Here is a 12,581-nt window from a genome sequence, read left to right as displayed (position 1 = left end):
ACACACACACACACACACACACACACACACACACACACACACACACACACACACACACACACACGCACGCACGCACGCACGCACGCACGCACGCACGCACGCACGCACGCACGCACGCCACGCATATATATTTAAATATATATTTGAATATATCAAATCTTAAATTTAATCAAGTAAATCTGCGTTAAACTTAAAATATTGCGATATCATATCTCTCTTATTTATTAAATTTTAGAGATGCTTAATAAGAATTTTTTAATTTCAATGTTAAAAACTCTGCTGTACTTTAATACTCTCTTATTGATCATCAAAATAATAATCTTAGTTTATCCTGTAATAATATTCATAATATGAAAGAATATCATAGGTTTCTGGAACACTTATGTAGTACATATATATATACATATACAAAGATAGCATCGTTGTACAGTGAGAGTTAGAGTGCACTAGCGATTTTTCATGCAAAAAGAGCTTGATGGCGCCAAGCTCAAAATGCAAAATGCAAAAAATGTATCCTCGTACATTACATTTTCTCGAACTCGCGCTCGAAAATAAAATTTTAGGAGGAACGAACCTACGGTGTATACCTGGACGACATGTGACAGTTGATTCCATATGCTCGGCATCTCTATAATATGAAATACGAAGGAAAAACATGTATCACATTAAAAGGTTTCACATTGATCTAAATGCCTTGTTACATCTAAGCAAACATCCCTGCATGCTAGCAGTGCGTAGGATGATTTGAAAATATTCCTTCTTTTTTATTCATCCTTCAGTAACATTTCTCTAGCTGAAAATCATTTCGAGCCATCTTTGTAAACATTCCCGCAGCTTTTTCGAATCTTTTATATGCACAGTTATACACATCCATATATACACAAACTCCACACGACGCGATAAATTTATAGAGGATGCTTGAGGATCGCCCGATGATAAACGTCCTACATATATGTATACATGCACTTTTCTCGGGCAAGAATAGTGCCAGGAAACGGTCGATTTTCGTGAGAACGATGCATGTTGCACGGCAGGCACATCCGACAAATTGAGCAAATTACACCTAGAAGGAATCTAGAAAAGATGTAAACTAGAAACAAAAACAGAGAGAGAGAAAGAGAGAGAGAGAGAGAGACAGAGAAAGAGAGAAGATAAAAAAACATTTCCATGCTGTGCTAAAAAATATCATTTAATCCTCATAATCGATCAATCATCGATCAATTATCGATTTAGCCTCTTAGCAAGACTCAACAATCATGTATGAGATGCAGAAATAAAAATAAATAAATTAATAAACGTAATTCGGTAACTATGATTATAGAATTAATGTTTCTTGTTGTATCCAATTATTTATTACATGTTGCGAAACAAATGTTTTTAGTAAATACTTTCGTGATAAAAATGCAAAACAATTAAGTATAATTATCTCTGTATTTATTCATATGTAACATATGCAAAATTCTTTGATTAAGTATTAACAATATATATCATTGTAATAATATACGTCAATAATCCTAAAAAACTGACAAATGTCTGTGTAATCTTTAATAATATTGTCTAAGAAAATCATCTACTTATAACAATTTATAAACATGCGAATTTTATATTGTGAGACTATCAGATATAAAATAATTAAAATAATAATAAGTTTTTGGATTACAAAGAAGCTTATTAAAGAACTAATTAAAGCCACTAGAATGGGTAATTTATGTATTTCAATTTTTGTGCTAACATCAACTAATCTAGAAATGTTCGAAAGAACTATCCAAGATCAAGAAACGTTAACACGTTCCACTTAGTGCTCGTTAGTATAATCGATATTTTTACAGAGGAGAGCGACATCTTGAATTCTTCACAAAAAAATATCTTAAAATATCGACGTAAAAAAGAAAATGAAGATAAGATATTATAAAGATTATGCATTTCGCGGATTTTCTCTGTATCCAGATCCATTCCTGGAATGCCAACATAAGATAAGATTGTTTTTGTATAACTTGTTAGAACAATTTGTTTAATATACCAAAATCTATCAATTATTATAATTTTAATTACATTTTTTTATTTGATTTAGCTCGAAGGAAAGATATAGCTCAAAATAATATCTTGAAAATATCGTCGCCTTCTCCATGACACTGATTAGTTGTCAATCGCGCACAAAATTCAAGTCAATGATGAATATTGGCAGATTGACATTCAGCAGTTAACTGAATACTGAGAACGATCGATAAAGAGCAAATAAAATATTATATAAAATATTAAATGTCATGTAAAATAAAATATTGGAAATAACAAGTATAAAAGATTTTTATTACAGTGAATAATAAAATATGTATGTGTCGAACTTGTTTTTGCTTCAGTTCTCTATGATATATCCTCAAAGTTTTATGATCAATTATCAACTATAGATTATAATAACAAAAAATTTAATTACTGAATTATAATTGTTCATTTCTTCAAGTTTAACAATTCTTATCCGCTCTCAATATTCAGTATTGACAGCATGTTGATGTGTAACTAAATAATCTTTGATATCTGAAATATTTTAAAATTACTTAAAAATATGACTTGTAATAATAATAGAAACAGAATCATATAATTTTATTTATACTTGTAATAAAAATTGTATTAATTAATTATCATTTATATCGCTAATGATTCATATCGCTGCTTTAAATGATTAAAGGGAAAAAAATATCCATTAGATTAGGAGTCGGCAAAATTTGCACTTCTCGGCCGATTTTCGAGAGATTCCGTCTCCCGCTACTCCTCTCACCGTTCGCAGTCCAAATATCGCTCGATGTTTAGGAGCGTCACGTTCAAAGATATGCACGGGGCATTCGCTTTGGGCGCTCACGCTGTAAACTTCATTCTATCTTTTTTTCGCTTATTATATAATTAAGACAGAATGAAGTAATGAATAAGTGTTCAAAATGAATAAATTCAATGAATTTTCTACGTAATTTTTATTAATGGACTAGGCCTATTAAGAATATCACTTAAAAAAAACGTATCAAAAATAGTACCTCAAGAGGGACGTGGAAAACAATTGAAAATTCATTGGATTCGTTTTGAGCGCTTATCTATTGCTTCATTCTGCCTTAATTATATAATGAGCGAAAAAAAGATAGAAGTTTATAGGGCGTGTCCAAAGCGAGTGTCCCGTGCACTTCATATCTTTGAACGTTAGACGCTAATGTGGAGCGGCATTTGGACTGTGCGCGGGGCGAGCGGTGAGAAGAGTAGCGGGAGGCGGAATCTCTCGAAATTCGGCCGAGAAGTGCAAATTTTGCCGAGCCATGCATTAGATACTAAAAATAATGTTCCTAACATAAAAAGTATTTACAAATTTGGCGCTTATGTCATTGATTTTAAATGTTATAGGATAATTATCTCAAATATCTCTATGTTACATAGACGATTCATGATTGTCGCTCGCCGCCAAGATTACCAACATTTGTCCTCGAGAAAGAGAACATCTAACTTCTTACAACAAATGCGAGCATAAATCTATTCAAAAAAGAGGATGACAAAGAGCGGCACGGATACGGTGCGGACTGTGGGAAAATCGACAAATAGGGCAAATAGAAAACGAAGAAGAATCAGAGAATTGTATGGAATCGAACATGGATCGTAAAAGGGGTTGGAAATGTGAATGTTTCGCAACCTTGCCCATATGGGGGTGCGAAGCTTCCGTTTCTGGGTTACCACCGTATGGCCCTGTGGTCCATCTGGGTCCAAGCCGGCCCCTAGGGATGAAGACGTCAGGCCCGCCCCCCTACGTGATGACCGAGCGCACTCATTCCCGCCTGAACTCACCCTGCGGTAGTGCTTGTTAGTTCATGTGTAAAAAAGATTAAAATACAAAATTACAGTGTTTAATTTTTTTATATTTCTTTTTCTCTTTTTATTTCATGTGTTTTTTTTAATATTATGGCTATGGTATCGCACTGCGTTCTCATCGACGATTCTTGTCTTTCACGTTGCAATAAATCTAGGAATTTGTTGCAATAAAGCTAGTTAGAATAAAATAAGATATTACTCGATGCGTCGTGCTTCATGGCTGCATAGTATCGCTGAAAATAAAGGATAATAAAGGAATGCGAGATATATAAGCGAGTTAATCACATTTCCTTTGTATGTACACGATTTATTACAATTGTGTGAGTAAAAAATTAGAAAAGAGATCAAGCATTTAGCTTCAGTTTCGAAATCTTCAACTCGATTTTTTTCATAATCTTCGGGAGATGTATATAAAGATGATACGGAGAGATATATATATATATATAAAGATGTAAGTACATCACGCATTTGATGTATGTATATGTCGCACATATCATTGTACAGTAGCATCATTGAAATTGATAATTTCCTCCGATCGTACACATTATATCTATATATATTATTAAAAAAAAAAAGAGTGATGGCAAAAAGACCTGTTCTTTTTAGACCTCAAATTTCAAACTTTTTTTATGCCAAATGGTATTATATGGTACTATATGGTAACATTAATCTTAGAGAAATTTTAAGATGAGTATAGACGGTTCCGGAGACATGAAGGAATGAAAGTGATGGTTTTTCATAACCTTTTTCATAACCAAATGAAAGGATATGAAACTCTTCAAGTGTCCATACCAAGGAATAAAATATATATTTTGAACATATCACTTTTTTATGAATTTTTTTGCGCCGGATTTAAATATGACCTTAGTTTTCGTCTAGCATGAAAATTCCCCGAGATAGATGGAATTGAAAAGTGATATTTGATGTCTCTCACAGATCGGAGTGCTTTTTTAATGTGACCCTCCTTGCTTCTTACAAATTGGGATGCTTTTTTAATGTAAGTCTCCTTGCCTCTCATAGATCGGGATGCTTTTTTAATGTGAGTCCCTTTGCCTCTCACTATGAGTTGTTTTGTGAATAGATACATTGCATATTTCAGGATTGGATATTTTTATCCCATGGTATTGAGCAAATCCAAGGAATCACACAATTGTCATTACATGACTACAACAATTCGCAATCCGAGCACCACTTTCACAAATACAATAGTACTCACGAATAAAATCCCGTTCAGTTTTTGCTTTATCTGTCAAAATAAAAATGTAGTGACACGGTAACGAGCTTTCATATGCGCCTCAATCAATATAGCTTCTTCAACAGAGATGCCATAGTTCAAAATTGCTGACTGATGAGTGCTTCGGCCTTGGATTGAACTTCTGCACCAAAAAATGATCCATTAGACAAAATATACCCTCATGTTATTAACTTCAGTCACACATTCTTCCTTATGCAATACACCCTGACTGGAAATCATCACTTTCATCCTTCTTGTATCTCCGGAATCGTGCCTATGTTCATCTTTAAATTTTACTGGGATTAATGTTTCATTTAATAGTACTAATTGGCCATAAAAAAAAAGTTTGAAAATCGAGGTCCAAAAAATAGACGAAATTTGCCATCATTCTTTACTTCCGTTATATGTAATGGAAGCAGGGACGAATAGAGTATAATTTCCGGCCTGGGAAACTATCAAATTCGGCTGGCCCTGATCAAAATCTCCTGTAAAGAAAGAGGGGGGGGGGGGGATAAAATTCCATAATATATTAAAAAGGAACATCTTTTAATAAATAAACAAAATAAACTTTTCTCTTTAGTATAAAATTAAAATAAATCATAATATAAATAATAAGGAACAAAAAGTATTATTAAAGTAAAGTATTGCCACAACTTAATAAATTAAAGCTTTTTCAGTAAAATACTTTGCATTGTCAGACTTAATAATTTCACGATCAATTATCAATTCCATTTATTGGGAGTACAAATTAGTTCGATCCGTTTTTTTGTGTTCAAAAATGCATTTATTCAAAACAAAATGAATGAACATATCAATTAAAGTATTGTCCATCGCTGCCTACTACTTTTTCCCATCTCTCAGGTAATTTTCGAATTCCATCTCGAAAATATAACTTATCTTTAGAAACAATCCAAAATTTTGGAACCAATTTTCAATTTCTGCGAAAGAAGTGAACCAGTGACTTGCTGCATCCTTCGGAACAGTAATCAGAAGGAGCAATCCGGAGAATACAGCGGATGCGGTAAAATATCCCATTTGAGTGTTTCCAAATATATTTATTTTCAAATATTTTTTTACGACTTTAGCGACATGAGGCCGAGCGTTGTCATGAAGAAGAATAATCATGTCTTTGCTTGTATTCCGGCCATTTTTCTCGCAATGCACGGCTCAAACGAATCAATTGTAGCCGATACCGATCGCCCGTAATGGAATCGCCAGGTTTCAGCAGCTCATAATAAACAGCTCATAGTAAACAAGATCTTTTTGATCCCACCAGATACAGAGCATGATCTTCGAACATAAATGTTCGGCCGTGGTGTTGATATTGAGGTCAATGGCAACGATTGACTGGCTTAGTGTAATATTTTTTCTTCTTGGGTTTTCTTCTGAGGTTGTCGTAGAATATCCACTTCTCCAGTCACAATCCGATGCAAAAAACCTTTTCTCTATTGTCTTTGAATCAGCTGTTCGCAAGTGAAAAATCGCCTTTCAACGTCTTTCGGTTTCAGTTTAGCATAAAGCACTCAATTTCCTTGAATCATTCCCATGGCTCTCAATCGTACAGAAACGGCTTGTTGAGTTACTTCCAATGATTCTGCAAGTTCCTCTTGCGTTTGACTCTGATCTTCTTCGAGTAATGCCTCTAATTCTTTGTCTTCGAATTTTTTTGGCTGTCCAGAGCGAGGCTTGTCTTCAACGTTGAAATCTCCATCCTTAAAACGTCGAAACCATTCCCTACATGATTTATCAGTTGGAGCAGTGTGTCACCATAAACTTCGACAAGCATTCGGTGGGCTTCAGCCGCACTTTTCTTCCAATTAAAGCAGAAAATCAAAATCTCCCGCAAATGCTGCTTGGTTAACACAAAATTCGACATTTCAAACACAATAAAAATCAAGGTTTTTGTATGAAACTCAAAGCGATAAACTGAATATTATTAGCAGATGTTATTTAATCTCTCTGAAACCGCCAAAATCAGCTGTCACTATGAACCATTCACAACACTGGAGCTATCTTTAGAGAAATGGACCGAACTAATTTGTACTCCCAATAAAATTGATTTTTCTATGTTCATAATCATAAAAGATTTCAGTCGGTTATAGGTCAATTTACTTCTTAATTTATTTTTTATGTACTTAAGAATCGAGAATGATCTCTCATATTCTATTTGTAATATTGTTAAAAGATACTGATATGCTATAGCAAGTGCAGAATACGCTCCCTGAAACTTTGTACTTTAAAATTATTGCAGCATCTTGCACAATTTTTGCAACTCTTGCAAGTATTTTTTCTTTTTTCCATACTATAAATTTTAGCATCATGAACCTCTGAACATAGTCTAAATTATCAATATTATCCGTGTCATCTAAATCTGGATCATAATTTATTTTATACATATCTTCCAAAGTTAATTTCAATTTTTCCCAGTTTATTATAAAACTTACAAGTTCCTCTTTGAAGAAGTTGCAGAAGAATTGTACTTTATTATTTTTGCGGACAAATAATTCATGCAGTTGATAGATTTTTCTTACTGTGTATTTCTTCAAAATGATTAAGATCTAATAATAATTGCTAAATCCCTATATATTCATATTTTTCAAAAATCTTTTGCTCATAGCTTCAACGGCAGTATCCATTAATACATTAAACGTAAATTTTAAATTTTTCTTTTGCAGTTTATCGTCGTTCATCAGATGCTTTTTCGTCAAAAAATTTTTTTACACTTCTTCGATACATTTCAAAGAATTGTTCTTGAATGTCTGCATCTATATTTCTTGAATAGAATTCTGATTTAGCCCATTCTATAAATACTTTTGGATAGAGATAAAGTCACTCTCTGAATAGATCTAATAGCAGTCTTAATCATATGATTTAAGTAGGTCTAAATCTTTGGTCTGCAAATATCTTGATAAGAACCAGTTATACTAAAAATTTTTTAAAATATTTCCGTCATTATTATATTCTCGATGGTCGTAGATCATCGAGAATATAATTTTTAGCTATAGTTTTTAGCTATAGTTTTGGTTTCAGGATTAATTTTAATGTTATTTTCAATTCTTTGTAAAGCGTCAATGACATCAATATATAAACTATTTTTTTGAGTTTATTAAGCTCTCCATTTTTTTTAATGCTTGGCCCACAACGAGTTGCGCTAATACTCTGTACTTTCTATATTATTTGAGATCATAAGAAATGGATTCCCAAATGTTCATGCATTGATTCTTTCAAAAAGGAGGATATCGATTTTAATAATGAATAAACTGAAGCAGTCTTGATGTTTGCTTTCAGCACATCATAAAACACTAGATTTAAAATATGGCTATAATACCAAATATGCACATAGTCTGAGTTGTGAATTTGCAGTTTCGTAGAAAAGCCATTGTATTCGTCTTGCATATTGGTCACACGGTCTATTGAATTTGCAATACAATTTTGGAGACTTAAACCATTGCTTTGTAGTACGTTTAATATGTACTCGTAGTTTCAAAATCTTTTTCAATTGTATTAACACATTGAACCACAGAAAATAATTGTTCGATAATATTTCCCATATACACATACCTGCAATAAATTAAATAAGTGAAATTTGAATATTACAATAATATTACAATAATATATAATACATTTTAAATAATATATAATATATTTCACATTACCTTATCACAATCGAACATTGCTCTCTTGTGGAAATATAATATCTTGCGTAGAATCTATTTCAATGGAGAATATTCTGGCTTCTAATATTTCCTCTGATTATTTTTTCTTTTATCATTTCTGTTATAATAGAAATTATTGAATTTAAAGTTGTTTTTGATAAAAATTAGAAAATAAAAAATTAAAAATTAAAAAATTGCCAGTTCGTTGTATATTCCCTTTTTCATGTGCTTTTTTGCTGCGTCCGATGATTATATCCAGATGTTTATTTTAAATCGTGTCATATTTATTGTAAATAACAACAAGATAATTTCTAGGAAATTTCCATGGTCTATATTTTCATTTTCTAACGAATATGCAGCCTCATTTAAATTTTCTCTGTAAGAAAAGCCTGTCTTACCAATGAATTTGACATTAATAATAATATCTAATATTCTTGAGATTTCCATAGGTCCTTTCTATATAAAGATTATAAACTCGTTTCGCGGGTTTTTTTCGTGTCCAGATGCATTCTTGGAATGCCAACGTTTTGTGAACCTTGCAGTTCACTTCATCAGGGCAAGGAGCAGCCTGATATCTGATGATTCTACTTTCTCCGAAATCTCTTTTCCTTTTTCGCTATCAGAACTTATTTTTCACAGATTCTTTAAAAGAATCATTAATATCAGTAGGTCGTATTTCCGTTAGCTTCTTTGCTTTTTTTTTTGCTTTTTTCAACTCTAGCAGTATCTAAGGATTCTAAGGCATTACAGATCAAAGAAAAATCGCTTTTCTCATTTTCAGATATTGGGGTTTTAGAAAACATATTTGTTAAAGTTTATACATGATTTTGCTTTATCCATCATTCTTCGCTTTTTTCTTTTCCTTTCTTTCTTAGCACCTTTGGCTTTAGTTTTAGAGCTTCCTTTATTTTTGTCCACTATTACTATTGAAACAGTTTAACACGTGTTAATAAAGGTCGATAAAATAGAGAGCGAGAGAGTGTCGAGTGTGTCGACTGGCAAGGAGATCGAGGTTGAGCGATTGCAATATGTGATGCCAAACTGTTCAAGTGACTATTCAAGTGACGAATGGCGCTTAGAAAAGATTAGAATGACAGTGACACAAGTTGCGGTTTTTATCTTCTTGTTATTGCCGTTCTAACTTTTTCGAGCTCATGCGCCGCGAGCCAATCAGAGCACGATTCAGATCACATAATTGGCGACTCTCTTATTATAGGCTAATTCTCTAATTTTCATAAGTATGCGCTCTCGAAAAAGAACGCAACGCGAAAATTATAATAAACTAAATTTATTTATATTATTAATGTGTTTATTAAAAATAAATCATAATCCATGGGGACAGTGGGGTCGTGGAGTGTGCCGGTGTGCGGACAGTAACCTTGGGTTCGGGGCTACGACGATTTTGGCATTCACGTTTCGCGCAATTCTCTCGGGCTGGTCTGGATCGGCCCGAATCTGACCGGCCCTTCGGGATTTTTCCCAACTTCCCGACCGTCCCATCCGTGCCTGAATGAAAGCAAATTTCTTTTTTTTTAATAGCGTATAGATATGATGTGTACGATCGGAGAAAACTATAAATTTCAAGCCGGAAGGCATTAATGATCTACAGTGCGCTTAAAACAAATGACATATCATAGATAGAAATTTTTCAAGTAATGTTAAAAAAATGAAATAAAAACTTTGTGTTCATTTAACAAATAAAATATAATTTTAAGCATAAAAACGCATGTTTTAATTGAAATTATTAGGCATAGAAATTTGTAGAAATTTTAAAATCATACGATTCAGTTATAAATAACGTAAGAGGTCGAAATAATAAATAATCAGAAGTAGTGGATACAGTGCGCTTAATTCAAACTCTATGAAATGCATAAAACGAACTGTAATAACACGTAAAACTGTACTAGAAGCCAAAATTCATTTGTGAAGAGTGAACTTACAACCCCTGATTTACGAGATCAGTGATCACCATAAACTAAAGAGACGTCGATGTCAATTTCTCTCAGACAAATCCACAGGAAGGATCCTGCAGGGATCCCAAGAAAAATCCTGATGAATCGTTGTAGATAATGTTACGTGCGATTTGTCGAAGCTAGAAAACACATCGATTCTCTAATGTCGCATTCGAAGATTTATCGCTTATACGCCTTATAGAATTGATCCCTTATAAGGAAATAGCCTTTGTCCTTCATGGTTAGCTAAATCTTTGATCGTTCAATAATTGAACAGGGGTTATGAGTTTCATCCGACACGACGCATCGCGGAAACGAAAAGTTTTCAATGTTCTCATTTCGAAATTGATATGAAACATTGAATTTCAGTTGTACTTAGCAAATGGGAAGGAATAGTATCGTATTGAAAGTCATGATTTCATAATAAGTAACAAAATAGATAGTTAATATTGTCAAATTTGCCAATAATTAATATAGTCAACTGCAAACATCGTGTTTCGTGAAACAACCGAATCAATCAACAATTATTAATCATGTAAAATGTGAAAACAATTGACAACTATACATATGCGTTCATGTATGATCGACATCCAAATACTATCGCATTAATAAATTATATTATTTGATATAGCAATATATTATACTATTAATCTTATTTTTGTCAGATATTCGATAACTATGATATAGACAATGTCTACAAAAGAAATTTATTATTAACCGCAAGATTTAGTATAGTGAGATCATTATATAGAATGCTGTCAGTACCTGCAAATTTTGACAAAAAAAACAGGAATACTTAAAATAGTTACAAATTATGATTAGTTCAGAGACTATTGCTTTCCATTCGCGTATATGAGAGGTTTGAAATTATCACTCGAAAAGAAACTTACTTGGTCTCATCGATAAAAACAGCTTCGAGTACGCGAGCTGCGTAATGCAAATTTCGTTGAAGTAATTCGGCGGATATTTCTCCATGTTGTAATTGTCTCAATAAACACCTCAATCTGCAAAAGAGAGATATCACGGAGTCGTTTTCTGTCAATAGCGTGTCTTTTAACTAAATGTTTATTTTCAATAGCTTTCCAATAATTACACGACAAATCGGGATTGTGAATGCAATTCACAAAAATCTATTTAGTCCTTGGAGAAGGAATCAAAAGAATATTTTCTTTGATGTGCGATTCTAATCTTACATTAAATACAAAATATTTAGCGTGCGATAGTTACAAATATCTTACAAATAAATCATAATTAACATACAATTGATAATTAAAATTATACATGATTGCTAAATTTAACAAGCTGATAAATAGTTATCATATTATTTATATTATAATATTAAGTGTACAACTTTGCTTCCGCCGTTTTCCTAGTTGGCTTTAGCGGTAAGTGGTGGTCGAAATAAATAGATCATAGACGTCATACAATACAATAAACTTGGACATCTGTCAACAAAACTCCATAGAAACATTAGTCGATTTGTGTCTGCATAAAGTTATTCTCGATTGAAAATATCAGTTTACGAGCCAAATTCTCGTCATTTGCGAGAGGTTTTAATTTTTTGCTTTAATATGAAGAAATCTGCGGCTGAGGCTCATCGAATGCTCTCAAATACTGGTGAGGCCGCTAGTGAAAGAACGTGTCGTGAGTGGTTTCAACGCTTCAAGAATGGTGATTTTGACACATCAAGGTCATGCTCTATATTTGGTAGGACCAGCTCGGTGTGTATTATGAACTGTTAAAACCGACTGAAACAATCATAGGCGATCGATATCGAATGCAATTGATGCGTTTGAGCCGAGCATTGAAAGACAAACGGCCGCAATACAATGAGAGACATGATAAAGTGATTTTGCAGCATGACAATGCTCGACCCTATGTTACGAAAGTGGTCAAGAC

At 33.0% G+C, this 12,581-nt stretch overlaps 1 protein-coding gene across 1 annotated transcript in view; it reads right to left on the bottom strand.

Annotated features, from left to right (window-relative positions):
- The window catches only part of LOC105620431 (calcium/calmodulin-dependent 3',5'-cyclic nucleotide phosphodiesterase 1A-like), a 223,536-nt gene that overhangs the window by 32,522 nt on the left and 178,433 nt on the right, over positions 1-12,581 (bottom strand). The window contains exons 5-7 of the mRNA XM_012201924.1: positions 11,573-11,686; positions 3,665-3,817; positions 575-628 (exon numbers count right to left, since the gene is read on the bottom strand). Of these exons, the coding sequence (XP_012057314.1) occupies positions 575-628; positions 3,665-3,817; positions 11,573-11,686 (321 nt within the window). The remainder of the gene's footprint in view (positions 1-574; positions 629-3,664; positions 3,818-11,572; positions 11,687-12,581) is intronic.

The sequence above is a fragment of the Atta cephalotes genome (genome assembly GCF_000143395.1).
Source record: "Atta cephalotes unplaced genomic scaffold scaffold00026, whole genome shotgun sequence".
NCBI lineage: Eukaryota > Metazoa > Arthropoda > Insecta > Hymenoptera > Formicidae > Atta > Atta cephalotes.
The sequence above is the reverse complement of the archived record's forward strand: the minus strand, read 5'-3'. Positions and strand labels throughout refer to the sequence as shown.